This window comes from Halichoeres trimaculatus, unplaced genomic scaffold, assembly GCF_033239565.1.
Source record: "Halichoeres trimaculatus isolate MK-OKI-2021-1 unplaced genomic scaffold, fHalTri1.1 fHalTri1_scaffold_8, whole genome shotgun sequence".
In the NCBI taxonomy this organism is placed as follows: Eukaryota; Metazoa; Chordata; class Actinopteri; order Labriformes; family Labridae; genus Halichoeres; species Halichoeres trimaculatus.
The window spans coordinates 5,844,751-5,864,639 of record NW_027437186.1 but is presented as its reverse complement, the minus strand read 5'-3'; the positions used below and the strand labels follow the sequence as shown (position 1 = coordinate 5,864,639).

General features: G+C 42.2%; 1 protein-coding gene across 1 annotated transcript in view; it reads right to left on the bottom strand.

Annotated features, from left to right (window-relative positions):
* The window catches only part of col13a1 (collagen, type XIII, alpha 1), a 170,831-nt gene that overhangs the window by 7,615 nt on the left and 143,327 nt on the right, over positions 1-19,889 (bottom strand). The window contains exons 21-35 of the mRNA XM_074676290.1: positions 14,971-15,057; positions 14,582-14,608; positions 14,458-14,493; positions 14,294-14,350; positions 14,185-14,208; positions 14,042-14,095; positions 13,544-13,588; positions 13,314-13,448; positions 12,500-12,541; positions 12,352-12,393; positions 10,830-10,856; positions 10,618-10,704; positions 6,455-6,508; positions 6,310-6,363; positions 4,198-4,233 (exon numbers count right to left, since the gene is read on the bottom strand). Of these exons, the coding sequence (XP_074532391.1) occupies positions 4,198-4,233; positions 6,310-6,363; positions 6,455-6,508; positions 10,618-10,704; positions 10,830-10,856; positions 12,352-12,393; positions 12,500-12,541; positions 13,314-13,448; positions 13,544-13,588; positions 14,042-14,095; positions 14,185-14,208; positions 14,294-14,350; positions 14,458-14,493; positions 14,582-14,608; positions 14,971-15,057 (807 nt within the window). The remainder of the gene's footprint in view (positions 1-4,197; positions 4,234-6,309; positions 6,364-6,454; positions 6,509-10,617; positions 10,705-10,829; positions 10,857-12,351; positions 12,394-12,499; positions 12,542-13,313; positions 13,449-13,543; positions 13,589-14,041; positions 14,096-14,184; positions 14,209-14,293; positions 14,351-14,457; positions 14,494-14,581; positions 14,609-14,970; positions 15,058-19,889) is intronic.

Sequence of the window (19,889 nt, the reverse complement as noted above, 5' to 3'; positions counted from 1 at the left end):
AAAGAAATCATGACATTCATATCCATAAATAATGATTATGTGGACTCAAGTATTTTAACATGGGAAAAAAGTATTGAACACACCAAGGAAAGGCTGTATACTTTGGCAAGAAAATGCACCATACCACCTGAAATCTGTCAGTAATTATTACTTGAACTTCCAATTAGCGCAAACCAACATCAGCTGGGCTAGAGCAAATTGATGATCCTATAAAAAAGGTCATTTTTTCACCAAGCAGTTAAGTATGACACACCTCATGATGGGTAAAGACAAAGAGCTCTCTGAAGACATTCACAACCTGATTGTTGCTCAGCATCAGAATGGAACTGGTTACAGACTTATATCAAAGCACCTGAATATTCCAGTCAGCACCGTTGGGGCCATTATTCACAAGTGGAAGAAGCACCACCTTACCATCAACAGGCCACGCACAGGAGCTCCTTGGAAGATTTCTGACCAAGGAGTCAGAAAGAAAGTCAGAACAGTACTCAACGAGCCAAGGATTACCCTGAAAGAGCTCCAGACAGACTTGGAGGCAGCAGGTACAATGGTTACAGAGAAAACTAAGGCAGTATACTCCACCACCATGGCCACTATGGATGCTTAGCTTGCAAGACTCCATCCCTCAAGAAAAGGCATGTTGAAGCTGGTTTAAAGTTTGCTAAACAGCATCTTGACGATAGTCTCAGTTAGCGTGTTCAATACTTTTTTCCTGTGTTATCGTACTTAATTCCACATAATTATTATTTATGGACCTGAATGTTGTAATTTCTTTTCATGTGTGGATTATTTGTCTACCAATGTCTGGTAGAAATTTTGTTTGAATTGCATCTTTGGAAATAAATGTGATGAGAAAAAAGTTGACGCGTTCAATACTTATTTTCCCTGCTGTATATAAGATCGGTTTCATATGTAGGGACGGTCCGATCACTGCTTTCCCAAGGAAATTGGCACCGACCGATTGGTGCATGTCTACTAAGACTTCACAGTTTTTTTTGTTGCAGGTTACTACCAACCTGGATGGAGTTATAAACTGAACATCTGCTCACCAAAGATAAAGGCTGTGAGTGACAATTTCAGTGTTACAGGGAAAACGTTTTATGGGAGAACTATAGTTTGTTCCGTGGTTGCAGTGTTCCCACATTGCTGTCCATGGAGGTGCTGCTAACAACAAAAGCTCAGAGTGAGATGAGACTTCGCTCTGATGCAGTTGCGTCTTCAATGTCTCTCTATGCAATCTTGTTTAACTTTGGCCTAGTTTGGGACCAGAGGAACCTTTTGCATGGGCTTTTTCAGTCTTCATTTTTTTGTGTTCTTACATGTCAAACTCTTATAAAACTATAAAACAGATCTAAAACAAGCTCACTTTCTGCTGCACCAGAATCATTTCGCAACACACTCTCTGACAGTAATAGGACAACACTGCTTTAAAATCTGGGGTATGAATAAAGGGTTCAGGGGTTGGAAGGAGTGCATGATGCTTGCAAGGAAGAGGTTCTGTTAAATATGAAGGTAGTAGTAAGTGAGTTAGGAGAATTAGAAAGGAGATGTGAGAGGAGGAAGAAGATCAACCCAGGAATACATTAGAATGCAGGAGGAAGAGGAGGAGCAGGAGGCCAAAGTTTGTGAGAGGGAGAGAGGGCAACTCCGGCAATAAAAAGAGCCACAGGCCACAGAGCAAGGTGGAGGGAGGAAAAAGGGGATAGGAAGACCTGCGGAAACAAAGGAACAAAGGACAGAGAGTAAAATAACACCAACACTATCCCATAGCTTTGTCTTCAGCACCTTTAACTGAGCGGCCACATTCACAGCTGTTTGGACTTTACACATCGAGACATGTCTTGTTTGGAATTGATGCCAGTTGAAAGTGCTGAGAGAGCTTATGAAATGTGAAGACTTTGAAGATGGGAGTGGAAATATTAAGAGAGGTTCATGTTAATGGGAGGGAAACATTCTCTTAGAGGAAGGGTACTTGACATTACAAACAGATGAAACAATTTCTATAAAAATAATTTTACTTGAGGTCACAGTTCAAGAAACATTACTAAGGCTTGTTTTTGATATTCAAGGTCAGTGATGTCATGTCAGGTCAAAATGTAGAGAGATCACAGTTTTCATTTTCTTTTTAACAGAGGATGAAATGAATATTCTTTTCCCAATGTTACTCATCTTCATTGACAAAGGATTTGTTTCTGTGCTCTTCAAACTAAGGTGTGCTTGTATCGCTGCTGAACTCATTTATTTACTTCAGAAAGGAACAAGACATGGTGTTGTAAATCAAAAGCCCTGTTTCCACCAAGTGGTCCGGTTTGGATAAGTACAGTTTGGTACAGGTTGGATCAGTAAAGTCTGATCCCGTTTGCGTTTCCACAGCCAACCGTGTCCTTCTTGGAAGGTGGCGTGTGAGCCAGGTGCTGATAGCTGCATCAGCTATGTGTTAACGTGATGGCAGTATACATGTCTGGCACCCCAACAGAAGGTTAACAAAAAGTGGGATGGTATGGGTTGGTGGTTTGGGGACCTGTCCCGGTCTTAGTCATAAGAACTGCAACAACCGAACAACCGAGATGAACCGAACTGAACCGCTTTGTGGAAACGGGGCTATAGAAAACAACGTGACATACTGAGGTCTTCTTATCGTGTCTGATATCAAAGAGAAGATCTGATCTTTACTTATTATTTATTGATATTCAGCTCTTTAATGTCTATCTCTGCCTTGACTGAGTCTTTGAAGTCTGCCCAGGGATGACCTTTTTAACTCATTGGCTGCCACTGAGGTCGATTACGTTTTTCAACCAGATGGACTCAAGGGCAGTCTGGCAGAGCTTGTCCATCAATATCAGGTTTGTGTCCTGACAAACTGACCCCTGTGGGTGCCAGTAGTGTTCTATTTGGATAAAAGATCAGCAAAAGTTATGAGAAGAAGATGATAGAGAAACAATGGCTGTTTTCCAAACTGCCTATTACAGACCACATGTGTTGGGTCTGTTTTGTAGTATAATACTCTGGTTTCCAGTCTCGGAAGGCGGAGCTACAGATGTTTTTGTTTTTTTAATTTACACACCTTTAATATAAATATACAAAACAAGCAATGGCAGATCTTGGCATTTGGCTATTTTGTTAATCATATCATAGCAAAATCATCATCCTTGATTTCTAATCTTACACCAAAAGTTTTATTGTTTACTGAAAATAAATCTGAAAGGGATTTTTATTTTTTACAGCTGATGGAAAAACCACTTCTATATAATACACTATGGTTTAAAAAGTACACTAGTGGTTTAAATGGGCTAATGAATTTGTAGAAGTAAACACCTCTTTTACCACTGGAAGTGACAAGATTTGCGGGTGTTTCTTTGCATCACTTCACTTCTATCGCATGGACAGTCTAACATTAGTGTAGTTGTGTTGTAGTTATAATGCTGATTAATTCCAGTAGATGGCGGTAATTCACCAAAACCTGCCACCCGCACAGACAAACAGCATTAGCGCCGTGCATTGTGAGAAACAGTATGCCCGGTAGACTGGTAGACTGAGTCCGTTGCATACTGAGAAATTTTCCTGGATCAGTAGGACATCCGGGGACATTTGGCATACTACAGATTTTGCAAGTTTCCACATACTGACTACTACAGACTGAATACCAGCCAAAATAGAAGGCCCAGCTAGTGTAGTAGGCGGTTTGGAAAACAGCCAATGACGTTGTAAGTTGGACAAGTTCAGGTAGCTCACACTTGAAGAAAAGACGGTGGAGATCAAAGGAGAGGATCAAAGAATGGAACCTGGGAGTCAAAGCGCTAAAAACTAATCAAAGCTCGTTTTCTCTGTTTTTTGGTCAAAACAAGCCACTTTTGTTAAAAAAACAACTCTGTTCTACTGATGATAACTTAAGTTGAGAGAAGATGGTCTACTTTTTTGGTAGTTGATTTATTTACATAGTCATTGAACACAGTGTTCTGTGGGTCTTGAAAGATTGATCAAAATGCTCTAAGCCGGCTGGCACTATGGAGCCCTCTGGTCTAAAACGAATGGCAGCCAATGAGTTTAGGGCAGATGACTAAGAAAGGGGGGGGTGAATAATGTTGTCATTGCAAATGCACCAGGCCCATATGTTTCACAAAGACTACTGGAGTTCCTGTCTACAGATCTATGGTTCTGCTCTTTGTCAATGGCCAAACAACACATGAAATGACTTACCCGATTCCCTTTGAATCCTTGTGGTCCTACTAAACCCTGTAAAAAGAGATGAGTCAACATGTTAGTAGATTTACACATTTTACCACAACCCTATATTTACCCAACCTCTCTTCTTGTTTCTACAGACACCAGACTACAGCGCCCCCCTCAGCCACAGAGCAAACAGATAGAGGGAAAAACCCGGCTCCAGTTCATCCTGTATTACATTACACATTGTATACACTGAAACTAGTTATTTTTTCATTTCACTTGTGCCATTGTTTGGCTGTACCAAAAAGATGTTAGGTTAATTTTAACTGGTTGACAAAAATGTCCAAACTCTCTTCTTTGTTCCTTTATGAAACTAAAACTTGGCCAAGTCCCAACCTTCCCAACCAGGTCTGTTAATCATGTCAGAATCAGAGTCGGTGAAAAAAATCACCTCATGCAAAGTAATTTACATTTTTTATCTTAAAGATGCTGTGAGGGTGATTTCTTTTAATTGCACTCTCTCGCCACCTTCTGGCCTGGAGTCTCACACACAGTCTTGATGACTTTTAGTGAGGTGTTTGTTATTGAATTAAATAAAGATCAGATCAACAACTTTTTACAAAATACAACGCACCAAGGTAAGGTATTCATCAGTAAAGTTACGTAGCGCTACGATTTGAAACGCTATCGTCAGCCTGGTGCTCCGACGTATCTGTAGGCTAATGTGATAACAACTTCACACAGTCAGTTTTTAAATAGTTGAGTAGCTGTCTATACTTAGCACAGCTGGCAGCCTGGTGCTTTGAGTTGGTTCAATTTTTTCTCATCAGAGAATAAAACTTTTTTCCACCTTTCAATGTACCGTGTTTGATGCTCCCTGGCGAAGTCTAAACAAGCAGTTTTGGTTTTTGAATTTGTTTTTTGCTTTTGAAACCCTTTTCCCGCAGATGCCGTCTGATGGTTATTGCGTTGTAGTCAGCCCAGTAAGGGCTTTAATTTGGGTCAAGGACCGCCCTGTGTCTTGACAGACAGCCAATCGGATTCTCCGGCTCAGCTCAAATGTATAATTTTTTGGGGTCTACCACTTGACATTTTTGTTCCATAATGCTCAGAATCTTTCCAAAAATGTAGAATGACTGTCTTACTGCGTCCAACCTCAGCAGCAATGGCACGCTGCGAGAAGCCTTGCTGATTCAGCTCGACGATCCGACCACGTTATAGAAGAGACAGCTTCTTAGCTTTAGCCATCAGGTGGGCATGACGGTGTTAATGCCTGAGCAGGCTTTAACAGCCTGTGGTCTTAAACTTTTGATCAGCTGATAAACAACCTATTTAAGTTTTTTTTATTTATTTAATTAAAGTATTTAAATAAAGTTCCATATGTGTTTTCTTCTTGCTTTTGCATATTGTAGCTCTACTTAAAACCTTACTAAGGTCCAAATGTGCAAAATGCATATTCTGGCAATTTTTCAACTGGTCTTAAGATTTTGAACAGGCCTGACTCCTTCTTGCCTACTACACTCTGCTTGTGAAAGACGCCTGGTGCTCCCAGCCCAGCGCAGCTCCAAATCACTAGCCTGACTCTTCTACTCTATAGTGCCCAAATGATGGAATGAATCACCTTACTCTATACAATCCGCAGAGTCTCTTTCTACTTTAAGAGATGTCTGAGGACTCATCTTTCAGGGAACACTTGTGCACTTAATCTGAGCCTTCTCCTCTTTGTCCTCAGGGGTAGAATGAGTCAGAAGGTCTAAGACTCAGCTCTTATGATTTTTCAGCACTATTACCGAATGTTGTTGAAGACTGAAGTATACTGTTGCATCAATAATTGTTGTTTGTTGGCTTGTTGATCATTATATTCCCCTACAGAAAAAAAAAATCCTGCACTTAATGGCAGCACCTGCAGCAGAATAACTTGTAGCACTGTTGTCGCACTAACTAGGTTTTTCCTTTTGTCTAAATTCTTGCTTGTGTTGTACACCGCATTGGACAAAAGCATCTGCTAAATAAAACTGTAGAGCTGTAAAGTGTATCTAGAAAGGAGACTTTTTCAGGATCACTTAGAAACTCCTCACAGCCCCTTTAAGTTATAGAAGTTTCCAGTTGTGAAGGATGTTTGAGTTGGCTTTAAAGACTCACTGGGATGCCTTGAGGCCCAGTTGGTCCTGGTAGTCCTGCGTCTCCCTTTTCACCCTGTTGTAACAGGAAATCATGTGGTCTGACAACAGTGACAGGAAGTTTAAAACTCTTTTTAATGACATGACACAAACAGCACTGTACTTACCCTTTCTCCCTTTGGTCCTGCTGGCCCTGGAACACCTGCTGGTCCTATTAGACCCTTAAAAGGAGGAGGACATAAAATCCTGTGAGCTGTCGCACACAGTATTTACTCCTGAAGACAGTACAATCAATAACTCAAAACAGTAAACCAACAAGCCTCCAGGTGGACACGATTGCATGTAACAGAATTTTGTTTTTATTGACCTTCTTTTCACACCTCTGGGTTAAAAATAATGATTTTGATTTTTTTTTTCTTCAAGCTGCATCACTGACACACCAAGCTTGTTGGAGTACTGTCCAAACTGTTAAAAAGGAAGGAAAATGGATAAAATGTCAACAGCTGCAAATGTCTGTCTGATTAGCAGTCAGGCTTTCAGAGGATGACTCAGCATCTCAGGCATGTGCTGTACGTAGTGTGCTGTTTGGAGTACAGACGTCAATGCACTGTATGACATGTCAACATGCAGCATGGGGACCTCTGCATGCTACTCCTGGACAGTTCTTGGCAAAGGCTGCTCTGCAGCCCGCGGCTGATGAGGTCAGGAGGCAGGAGACGGTTAGGCAGGGCTGGGGACGGAGGAGTTACACTGTTTATCAAATATCAAACAACACTCAAATGCCAAAAAGGATCAGGTAACAGCGCTCATTTAGAGGCTCCAGATAACAGATGGGGTTTGGACATTTACAGCCAGCAGCTCAGCTCTTCATGTCCTACATGGTCATCATTTCATTCTGCTGCCACTGCTTCTCAGAAATATGGACATCCTATGTACTAGGAGTTGTCAATTCTCTCGAGTGACTCTCTTGCTACTCACCCTTGCAGGTTGCTGAAATTTTGGTTGGACATGTATGAGCGTGTTTCTCCAGTTCTGAACTACATGTCCTCAGGCAGAGACTGTCACTGTTGAGACAGTAGTTCCTGTAGAGATGGTACTTTGGAGAATTACTACTAATGCTTAATAACGAAGCATGTTTGTGACAACTGGACTATGACACAGTGGTGCAGTGGTTAGCACTGTTGCCTCACAAGAAGGTTTCTAGTTTGAATGTTTAGCTGGGCCTGTTCTAGCCATGCATGTTGTGGGTTCTTTCTGACACCTTCCTACAAACACGCCTCCTCAGGTTGGTTGGTCACTCTAACTTGGCTGTAGGTGGGAGTGTGTGTAACTGACTGTCTCTACATGATAGCCCTACCACTACCCCATCACATGGGAAGGAGCCAGATGAGAGGGTTCAGGTATCTGAAAAGGATGCTCCCTGATAAGAGTTTTCCAGGTGTGTTGGACTCGTAGGAGACGGCCAAGTAGACTAAGACTTTGCTGTAGGAGCAGTGTACTCACATACTATCATTTGGGGAATTACAGTCCTTACATAAAGAAGCCACTGTAAACCTGGAGCCATAAAGGTGATAAGTGCTGTTGCCATGTTTGCCATGAGAGTAGTTCCTTCAAGCCAGTGCATCCTCTGAGCCCAGCCCTGAGCGCTCCTGCCCCCTCAAAGCTTCCTCAGACAGAAAAAAGAGAGACAGGACAGGCATGGGAAGCAGGAAAGCAAGCGGACAGGACAAGCAGACATGGCAGACGTCAAGCAAGCTGTAGCGGGGAGACAGAGGAGGAGGAGGAGGAGGAAGAGGAGAGAGGGTGATGGGACTGGAACTTGCACCACTCACCACAGGACCCGGTCTGCCGTCTAACCCATGAGCCCCCTGTATAGCGTTGTACATAGTTAGAGAGCAGAGATGAAGGGGGAGATGGTGGGAGGAAGGTGGGGGAGGGGTGGAGGGGGTGGGGGGGTGAGTGAAGCTGTGACTCAGGTGACATATAAAACATATTCAGATGATGACACATGAAGGGTGATGGAAGTGGCGGGGGAAAGTTAAAGTAAGTGACAGTAAATGTGAGTGACGACTTTTACTGGTCAAAGTTGGTGATGACATCATCATTGGGACAGGTTGAGGCACGCTGTAATAATCTGACTATCTGAGAGTTTTCATTTTCAACCTTCTCTCCATTCCATTAGTTCTTGTCCAGAATATTCCCACTTGTTGGATACTGTGATATCTCCAGTGCTGTCCTTTGACATCTATATTTACATTGGTTGGTGCTCCAATTTACTACAGGCTGTTCACTAAGTAACAACTGCTACAGTTTACATTAACCCTCTGGTGCATGGTAGGGATGCACTGATCCCAGTATCAGGTGTTGGCCCAATCCAGCCCCTCAGAGCTGGATGAGGTATTGGTTAGAAAGGGCTGATCCATGATCTTGGCAACGAGCTCTAAGTCTTTTCACCATTGCTCTCATATTTTGTAACAGCACTTTTGTTATCACTTAAAGAACTTGACACTAAAGCAAAATTTTCCCCCTATCTTCTCACAAAATTGTTTCTATGTTTACAGTATGTGGTTTCAAATATTAATATTGAACAGTTTTGTGCTAGAATGTTACCTCTGATGCACTTTATTTTTTTTGCTGCAGTACTAGTCTACAGGGTATGAAAGTTTAAATTTGAAAATCAATTTCCTTCAAGTTCATAGCACAGTTTTTGCCAAACTGATGGTAAACACTTAAATACTTTACAGTTTAAATGAAGCTTAGCGAAAGTTCAGTCAGGAAGACTGGGTGCTTACACTCTTCTGTTCCTTTACTCACTCTTTCCCACTTCTCTCTATCAGCTGACCGGGGGCGTCAACTTTTCTCTCCAGCCAATCACATTGTCTCTGCTTCAATCGTTAGCCAATCATTTCATAGCTGTCAAAGTTTAAATGCCATCTCTTCTGCTGTCCCCCATTCTCCATGGCTCAGTCCTCTGTTCTTCAGCCCAGCAGTTCTCACTGATCTTCAAGACACAGCCTTCTAAAGACTCTTTCCACCACCACCAGAGTCTAGACTCCATCAGGGGATATTCATAACTTATAACGCCATTGTACCCCTACATTGATTGTTTTGCTTAACGCCTGATGGTGTCTAACCGCCAAACTTTCTTTGCATTTATTTATTAAATCTGTTCATAACTCTTTCTGGTGTGTAAGTCTCTCCTGATTAAAATAAATATTAACTTAGTATTTCCATCTGTGCTCATGTTTTGCCTTTTACGCTGTTATCAGATCTGTATCTGTCAATACCTGCCTAGGTATCTGTATCGGCATTGGGGCGAGAAGAGTAGACTGGTGCATCCCTAGTGTGTAGCAGTGACTGCATCAGCCTGTGTCAAGCTATTTTTTGAAGTGTTTTTATTCGTCCTGAGGTATGAACAAAACACAATTCAACTTAATTCATACTGCCTTATGTTGAATGCTCAGAGGCACATTGTCCACTGGAGTGGACATATCTATAACTTTGTGAAAACATCAAATTTTTAAAGGAAAATGGAAAACATTTTTTTCCAAGCTCAAAGAAGACTAAAAATACTTAAGAAAAAAAACTTGTCACAGGATTTAATATTTCATGCGTCAGAGGGTTAAGGTTGATCTCCAAGTTCTTATGAATGTGGAGTCAAAGCTCAATTTGCAGAAAAACTAAACCTAACCTTTACTTTGTTTGATTAGAAGGTAAAAACTGAGCCATCGACAAACTCCTTGAACTTTTAACAGCTCTGAGACGCTGTGGCCCAGTGCTATTTGAACCTTTAACACTATGACACTCTCTTTCCACACGTTTAGCTGTTAGCATGTAATTCTTCAGTTTGCCACTCATTAGTTAATATTGTTGTGTTACTTTAACAGAACATGATAGAACTAGAGATGGTTCATTGTCTGACAGAAAAACACAGAAAAGCCATGTCTCAAGGTTACCACCAATGAGTGCCTTAGTTCAGTGAACATAAATGATTGTGATGTGAGCGTAAACCAGGCACAAAGTCACAACATCACACTAATGCAAACTGATCTGAAGAGGATAAAAACAGATTTATTACATTTGAAAAAAAATGTAATTAGATGTAAAGGGAGAAATGCTTTGATTCTGAGTTTTGTGCTAATGAATTCTTTTCGTCCTTCTTGCAACATCTTAAAGTTACGATGACATAAAACAGCCCGAAACACAAGTCAGTAATTAATGCTTCAGCTAGGATTAAAGCAATGTATTATAAGGCACCTGTGCTGATATGAATACATTGTGATGATGAGACTGATAGCTGATTAACAGATAGAGGGTTTGATTTACTTACAGGCAATCCAAGATGGCCTCTATCTCCCTTTTCCCCTTTTTGACCTGACGCTCCTTTCTCTCCTCTCATGCCTATGCCGGGTTCTCCCTGAGACAAAGATTCAACAAAAATCTCATGAACAGATTGACTGGGATCAGACTACACAACAAAGAGCAGATTTAATCAAACAGGAAGAAAATGAAGGGGATTGATAATAATAATAATAATCTCACCTTAGGCCCTGACGGTCCTTGGGATCCCTGAATGAAACATAAACAGAGGAGCATGACTGACACAATCCGTCTCAATGTATCTCAGCAGCAGCAAGAGATATAATACATAAAAAACAAGAATGTGACATGTACATAAACAAGTAAAGAAAAATGTGTCCTAAAGACTAAGCATGATTCTCTGTAAATATAAACAGAAATCACTTGTATCTGGCGAACCAGCAGGAAAGACCTGATGGTGTCATGTACAGCTCAAATAAAATCTCTATTCCTCTCTCACTGGTGTTTTAGAAAACTCTTATTTCAGCCTCTGTCTGAATACTTTGTTTTAGCTGCTGTCTCTTTAAGGCTCCCTGCTCCACAAAGCCCCTTCCCTCTGTCTGGTCAGCCCTCCTGGGGTGGGGGTGAAGTTATGGGAAGACCTTGGTGTTTGAGGCCACCCCTCCAACATAAACATGGTGAACTAGATAAGAGATCCTTATAGGATGACATCATTATTTCAGCATTTCTCATGAAGAGCTCATTCTATTTTTAGAACAGTATGTTTTTTAAAAACAAATCAGTTCACAGATCAAAAACTGTTTCTTAAAGGTAGGGTCTGCAGGATTTTACTTTTACTTTTACAGGGCTAATCATGCTCATTTGTCACTTCTGGGCCTCAGTGTCTGTGTCTGCCTCAACCCCCTCCTCAGCCTGCATGTTGATGTTTTGGTTGTTTCGAGATGTTTCTGGGCAGAGAATAAGTGTGGTTTGGTTACGTCAGCCAATCACAGCACTCCCAGTGTGCAAGTGACTTTGCGGGTTGATTTACTAGTTGAAGAAGCTATCCTGAGTGGCTACGATAGTGGACGTAGCACGGAGGAAGAAAAACACAACAAAAGTAAAACAAAACGCCAAACTGATAAAGCTTTCAACTAAGCGAGGATGAAGCACGATGCTACAGATGGTTGCTGGGCTAGTGAGTGTGTTCGTGTAGTCACAGTTGAAAGCAGTGGGTGTGTGCTGCCGCTGGCACTGATCCAAGGAGGAGGAGCCCAGTTTGAATGCGTTTGCGATTACTGACAAGTAATGTAAATTCCTGCAGACCCTACCTTTAACATGAGCCAAAACAATTGTGGAAATTTTTTTAATTAATTATTGAAACAAAACAAAAAACAAACAGAATTTCCTTTAAAACAGGCGTTATCCTAAACGAGAAAGAAAGAAAGGTTTTTGATTGACTAAATTATTTGTGCTTTTTAAATGGGACTTCATAAGATGCTTAAAACACAACCAGTACTTTTAAGTAAAGACTAATGAATTCAGTGGATGGTGCTACTGTTATTTTAATGATCACTGGCCTCTCTGCTAATAATGAAACCAGGTTTGAGACATATCTCGATCATTTTCTTCGCTCTTACAGCTTGAGTTTGGCAGGTACTACTTTTCATGCCACAACTAAGCCAAGAAAACATCCAATCACACTTATGGCTTTTAGAAAGGATTAGTCTGATAGCCATGTTCATGGGAAGCATATTTGACTCACCGCTGGGCCAACTGGTCCTGGAGGTCCTGGAGGACCATAGATCTGGACACAGACAAAGACATGCAGACATAGTTCATTAAAGAGAGTCCAAACTCTTTGGTTATCCACCCAACTATATTCAGAACCCAGCTTCAAGACAAACCCTCACCATTTCTGACCTTCCTCCCTCTCCAGCTTCACCTTTAGGACCCTGTAACACAGATAAACACATTGTTTACAAATGAACTCCTTCATCAAAAAATGTCTGAGTTAATTAAAAATGAAGCAGCACAACATATTTTTATTCACACAACGCTTGATTTGAACACAAATGCTCCAGTGTCCCCTCTCTGCAGCATGAGGGGCACCATTGCGTACCATTGCACCAGGTAATCCAATAGGGCCAGGGGCCCCGTTAGCCCCCTTTTCACCAGTAGGGCCATCTAAACCCTACAGAACAAGGAAGGGGAGATAGACATCACAATAACGACAGAGGGTTCAAATTTAGGGACTGAACTGATTTTCATTTCATTAGAGGCAAAAACTGAGATCAGGAAATAAAGGGTTTCATCAACTTTCAGTCTCTGAGTCCAAACTTTAACCAATCAGCACCAAACCCTGGCTATAAACACACCCTACAACCAAACAATACGTTCTCTTTGCTTTAAGGGTCAGGGACGCAGTGCTGCCCATCATTCTCAAAAACCAACAAGAAAACACTTTTCATCAAAGGTTGTTGGAGTAACTCACGGCAACAAACAGAGGAACCCTTAAAAGAGGACACACTTGTGCTCCGTGCCACAGTGAATTAATAGTTCCACCCAGCATCGGTCTCATCAAATCTCTAATTGGCTAATGAGAGGGCAGCTGGACTGAGTGAGGTCTCTCCTCTGGATAATTACAGACACCAGCAGCTGGCTGTGGTCAGGAAACCCCACACACTGATGTGACCTCATGTGGTGCAGTTTGTAGTTCAAACTCACAGGTGATCCAGATTGACCCGTGTCCCCTTTGTCTCCCTTGGGTCCAGGGAAGCCCATGACACCACCTTCTCCTCTGGGGCCTTCAGGACCAGCTGGACCTGGGAGCCCTTGCTCTCCAGGCTTTCCTCTGGGTCCCTGAAATAGAAGAATCAGAGTACTTTCATTTTTAGGGGACAGTCCCTCCCAGTTAACACCTATCATGTAACATGCAGCAATTAGCATGTTATTACCTTTTCTCCATCCAGTCCTGGGGGACCTGGTAGTCCAACTTCACCCTGAGGACACAGAGAGACCGGGTGGTGTTTGTGTTGCCAAAGAATGATGAACGGCTTCTTACTGAGTCTGAATGCATCATTTTGGACTCTCCACTAGGCTTTTGCCTTGGATACAGGTTGAGTTCAATTAATCTAATTCTGACCCAATCGAATCCTCAGATCAAGCTAGAAGCTTCATCAATCATGATTTTTCCTCAGTAGGAGCATAAACCCAACTCCATCTGAATGCAGCCATGTGATCAGTGAAAGTTAAGAGCGCTTGCTGAGTCTTAGTCACCTTGTTTTACCACAAGGACCCTTTTAAAAGATCTGGTTTCTAAGGGCCAGCCTTACACTCAAACAACAAAACAAACTCCACATTCATTTCTAAAACATTTTTTCTTAAAGTTAAGGATGTCCAGAAAATGGTGTGAGAACATGTTAAGGTTACTGTGGTTCTAAAATGCCTCCTACCTTAGTCCCAGAGACACCAGGAGGCCCAGGAGGCCCAGGTAATCCAGGGGGGCCCTGAGAGGAGAATGAGTTCTATCAATCAGTAACATAAGTATGATTACTCTGTGGTTTCTTGTGTTGTGACATCCCAGAAAAGCACTTACCATCAGCGGTATGTTGCGGATATCCTGTGGAGGAGAATGAAATATTAAAATTATGTATCTGATTTTTTTTTTTAATAAAGAAAAGTGCGACTTCCCAGGAGGAACATACATTTTCATTGTTCTGGATTTCAGCTTTCCCTGGTTCACCGGTTGGACCTGGAGGACCCTGTGGAGAGAGACCATCAGTTCCCCTAGACATGGCTGTATGCTTTATACACTGGACATTGTGGACTTTGTATGAATAGAAATGACATGTTCAGATGAGATGCTTACCCTTGGTCCTGCTGGGCCGTCAGGGCCTGTCTCCCCCTACAGGTAAATAAAGGCATAACATTTAGATTCACCTGTGGCATACTTCAGTTAGAAGAAGAAAAACTCAGAATGCTGTCCATCTCACCTTGTTGCCATGATCACCTTTGTCCCCCTAGAAAAGAAAAACAACAGGGTGATTTCTTCGAATGCTAGCTATATTTAGATGTCACAAGGTGAGCAGATTCTGAACTGAGTGTTAGACTAATCGAACACAGATGAAACATGAACATATGGCTGAGATGTGCAATTTGACATTGAATGGCTGAGTGAAAACTCCACATATAAAGGAGCAAAAATACTGAGAAAGTTGATTTCCATGATGTGACCCTCTGAAGCTCTACCATAGGCTGTATAATTAATGGACATAGTCCCCCAAATGTCACCCCTCTGTTTCTGAAACAGTTTTTTAAGCAAATCAGCTGGTGCAGCTATAGTGGAAGTGGGGCAGTCTTTTTGGCTTATCCAACTATGCACCTTTTGTCCCATGGGGCCTTGCTGTCCTGGTGAACCTGGTTCTCCTTTCATTCCCTGTGCGGCAAGGTTGGGATCTCCTTTCTCACCCTTCTCACCCTGCAAACAAAGAGGATCAATGTTAACTGGGCAGAGTCAAGAAAACGAACAAACAGAGATTGAAGAACAAGCAGAGACTGACTTGGATCACTCATGCACTGGCCATGAATGCTGTTACAGTTCAAGTAACACTGATCTAGGAAAATGTCGTCTTCTTTCATCTTCGTTTCACTGTCTCTAGGTCACATGGTTTCGACTGATTATCACGGGGGGAGGGAGGGTTGTAAATCCCTAATTAAAGCTTTCCCAGTTGATTATTTTCCTGGTTTGGTCTGGTTTGTGATTTTTCAGCTTTCTTCATTGGATTCCCTGATCGCCTTTGGTCTGTTTTCCAACATTCACCTGTTGCTGTTACATGTGGCCAGGTAGGATATGGCTGATCTTCCTATCTCTCCCTGTTTCTCTAGTCTCCCCTCCCCTTCTGCCTGCTGCACACAACTTTTATTATTATTTTTTTAACTAGCTTGTTGTGTTGTTAGTGTTAGTTTGGGCTGTAGTCCAGTTTTTGCATTTCACTTAAACTAGTTTTTGTGATAGTTTAGTTTAAGGGGTGGCACTGGCTTGACAGCTCATTGGCTGGCTCAGCATCTTTCCCTTTTTGCCTTTTTTGATTGGGGTTTCCAGCTCTTTTTGGTCTGCCTGTGGGGGTTAACATTCCACTCATTTGTGGTGTCCTTCTTCATATCTTAAATGTCTCCTTTATTGGGCTTCTGTTGATTTGTTATTTGGATTGAGGAGGCCGTAACAGTCACAGATGATTGAAACAACACACAAAGATATTTGAGCGGATGCTCCCGAGATCAGGGGTGCTTGGAGAGATGAATCAGGTGTTTCCATGTTAAATAAGAGCCTGTTTCTGATCCAAAGAACTCTTACCGTGGCATCAGGAACAGTTAAAAGAAAGTCTCTAAATTTGTTTTGAGTGTCATATTTGAGTCTTATATAAGGCTTGTTCTTGCACATTGAATTTAGCTGTCAAGACATTTGGGCAGGAGAGGAAAAAGATTAGTCAGTGAAACAGTAAAGCCACTGACCAACGGATTGAAGCCTTGCATGGTTGGCTGTGGAAACACAAACAGGACCAGGTCCAACCGAGCCAACCCGTGCCAAACCGTACTGATCTAAACCAGACCGCTTGGTGGAAACGCGGCCTATACTTCCTGTCTGCTTCTTCTCACCACCTCAGGACTTCTTGTCAACTTTACGACAAGGGAACACACCCGAAACTCAAATTCTCAAAGAAGATGAAGGCTGTTTGATGAACTCACTGCACAAACCAGGGTTGAAATAAGGTCTCGGATAGTCTCCTCTAGGGGCGGTACTTTGTGAAAAATAAGAGGCGTCGGTGAGAGACATTGTGCAAGGTGGTGAGCATGTCCGGTTGGGGGAGTGCAGGCATGGCTCTTTCAAAGATAAGCACAGTAAATGGCCTCATCTTCATTTGTTTTATACTTCAGTGGGAACACAATTGACACATGGTAAGGGTGAGCCTTTTGGTGCCTTGAAAACCACCTTCTATAACAAGAAGTCCCAGGGGCTTGAAGAGGCAAGGCAGCCAGTGACCCGCAAATCTGTCACATCTTAAGCTGGTTTCACACAGTTGAATTAAACTAAGAATGCATGCGTGGGTGTTAAAAAGACACTTGACGAGGTTTGGTCGGGCAACAGAAAATGGAGTTACCCAACTCAAACCTGGAGCCTGACTCATCCACTTTAAAATCTGATGTGATAGAGTCAAGGATGCATGAAAAGAAGCACAACCACTCAGTTTTAACACTTGGACCATTCAGGCCTACCCTGTAGCCCCTCTTTCCAGGGATGCCAGGGGTACCTGGGACTCCAGCCTGGCCCTTTACAGCGACAGAAAGACATTAAAGATCAACTAATTTAAGTGGGTTTGCATAGAAAAGAACACACACACACTGTACAGGAAATGACTTTACCTTTAACCCAGGAGTGCCAGGGAACCCTAGTTCTCCCTACAGTCAGTCAAAGAAGAAGAAAAGGAAGAACAGGAAAGTGGTTGGTGTTAATTTTTCCTGGAAAGGTGTTAAATGGAAGCATGCAGAGGCAAAGACGTCACCAGAGAGGAAACTCCTGGCAAAAACTGGGAAAACTCAGATTAAGGAGATGACGAAAGACTACCAGAAGAATCTAAAAGAGCAAGAGCAAGCTAAAGGAAGTGGTATATGTCTGACTCTGGGGTCAGGCCCATGTATGACTCTAAAGGCAAAATAGAATCTGTCCCTGATCAACATCTGTCAGGCTGATGATGCTCTTTCTGTCTGGTATAAATAAAGAAGAAACATGCGTGAGTCATTAGTTGGTGTGTGTGTGTGATGCTCCTCCTTCAGATTAATGAGTAGATGGTTTGGAGATGATGTACAATCACAGCTGTGACCACATAGCACACATATAACTGGGAGCTAATCCACATCTAAGTGGATTAGACATGAAAGCAGGAAGCAGAATGACTAGATACAAATGGAGGGATAATCTTAGAAGACTTTCATTTGTGTGTGACAACCGCCTTGGATGGCATCATCTTGGCACCGGGCGCCACTGTCAGGAATCTGGGAGTTTGTCACAGCCAACAAATCTCAAGGACAGCCTTTTCAGAGAGAAAAGTCTTGATAAAGTTGGGTGGAAATTTTGCTTCTTGTGTGGAAAGGGTCTGATGCTGACTTTTTCACCCATGCCTCAGCTGTAAGGTGGAGATGTGAGGGACCGCATAGAGACCGAGTGTCTACAGAAGCTGAAGCTGGTGGTCAGATGAAAGCATTGCTGGACTTCCATAATCCCTGCCACCCTCAGGAGTCCCCTTGTGCTGACGGCTCTGAATGCACAGAGAGGGTTTTAACAGACACTGCCCGACAGCAGGAAACAACACCAACCTTTGATCTATCAAACCTACTTTTAGAACCCCTGTGCACGCCCTGAGAGCCTGTCACGTCTGCGAAGTACATCAGTGCAGTGCAGGATCAGTCACTCTGTCATGTCATGATTTATCAACATGCCAAACTGTTCATTGACACCACGTATGCTCTTCACTCCAAGGAAGGAAAGACGACAGCTTAAAACAAACTGCAATCATCTTCCAGTGATGTTAGCATCACTTGTTTTCATCTTGTTTGTGCTGTGTCCAAATCATCATGTCACACTCAGTTTGAGAGGAAGGACACTCAGCTACTCGCTGCCAGTGTTTCTGCAAAGACCTCCTGTTCCTTCACTCTGTGTGTTTACTCCCAACAGTGAAAATGTACACTTGGAAACAGAAGTATTGGGTTCTGTTTGGACTAATATGACGGTGTGCTGATTCAAAGCTGAAACCAAACATCATGGAAGATTTCCTTCAATGACATCAATGATCAGTTCACTGCTGGCTGTAAACCAGTGCCGCGGATAAGATCATCAGTCCTCTTTTCTGTCAAGACACATCCTGGTAGCCTGTCGTTCTTTCCATTTTGGGCTAAATTATATTTAAATAACAGAAAATACGACTTCAACTGCTTGTTTCTCAGCTAACTTTGGAATCTCAGTTCTTGCATGTATGGGATGTTGATATTACAGAATAAGAGGTAGCTGTGGATGAGGTAGTGGTGCTGGCGAGAACAGGTTTGGGACAGTCTCAAATGTATTTGTAACTCATAAACAGCAATCTGTTTCTGTAACTCTATATCTGTGTCTGTACAATATGGTTCATTTCTCAAAATAAATAATGTCTATCTGGATCTGTAACTGCCTCTAAAGCCTTGTTCAGTTCAGATCAGTACGGTTTACTATGGGTTGGATCAGTTAAGCCTGATCCTGTTTGTGTTTCCACAGCCAACCATGCCCCCTCATGATAGGCTATGCCTAAGCCAGGTGCTGATAGCCACACCAGGCACATTATAGCGTGACGCCATAGTAGTGCAACACTGTGTACCCCGCTAATAAATCCAACAAAGAAGAAAAATGTGATGGGAGACACCCGGCAATTCACCTTCTCTGTGATTGGCATGTAGCTCTTTTATACAAAGTGCAATCAATCTTTGTTTCAGAGAAGTCTGTGTGCCGCCAGGAGAAATGCAGCCGCTGTTGTGTGGTAAGTGATGATTCTTTCCACCAATCAACAGTCTACAGTGTTGTAGCTCCACCTTCCAAGAGTGGATCGGTTTAGTCTGGCACTCCAATGGAAGGGTGCAAAAAAGTTGGACGGTTTTGTCTCGGTTCTCTGGGGATCTGTCTCTGGGTTAGTCGGTCGAAACTGACCAAAAACATAAGCTATACTGAGACAAACCGAAGTGAACTGCTCGGTGGAAACAGGGTTTAATTTAACACCTCTGTTCTGGTTAGTGACACTGTTGCATTTTGGTGTGTGTCACTCTATCTTCCAACATTTGCTGTGCATTCACATAACAACGAAATGAATTAATGAATAAATAAACAAACAGTTCTCCATTGAGAGCAAGGAGCACACAGGCCGCTATTTGTGTTAATTATCATATTGAATTTGAAAAGTATGATCTAAAATCAAATTTCATGTATGGAAACTGGATTTATTTGCTCTGATATGATATTTAGCCTACCTCAAAATCAACTCTCTATTGCCCTTTAATTCAAAATACAAAATTTATTATCAGTTCAGTGTGGCACATCCGTTGCGTCATCCAAGTTTGTACAGATTCACACAAGTCCTCTGCATGTCAGCAGAACTTTATTTCCAAGATGACCTGATTATTTAGTTCCTGGTCTTCAGACATCATGGAAACAGTGCCATCCTCCTCACTCCTCAGGTGGGCTGATCCTCAATGATTTTTTTTGTGGACATTAAGAGGATTTCT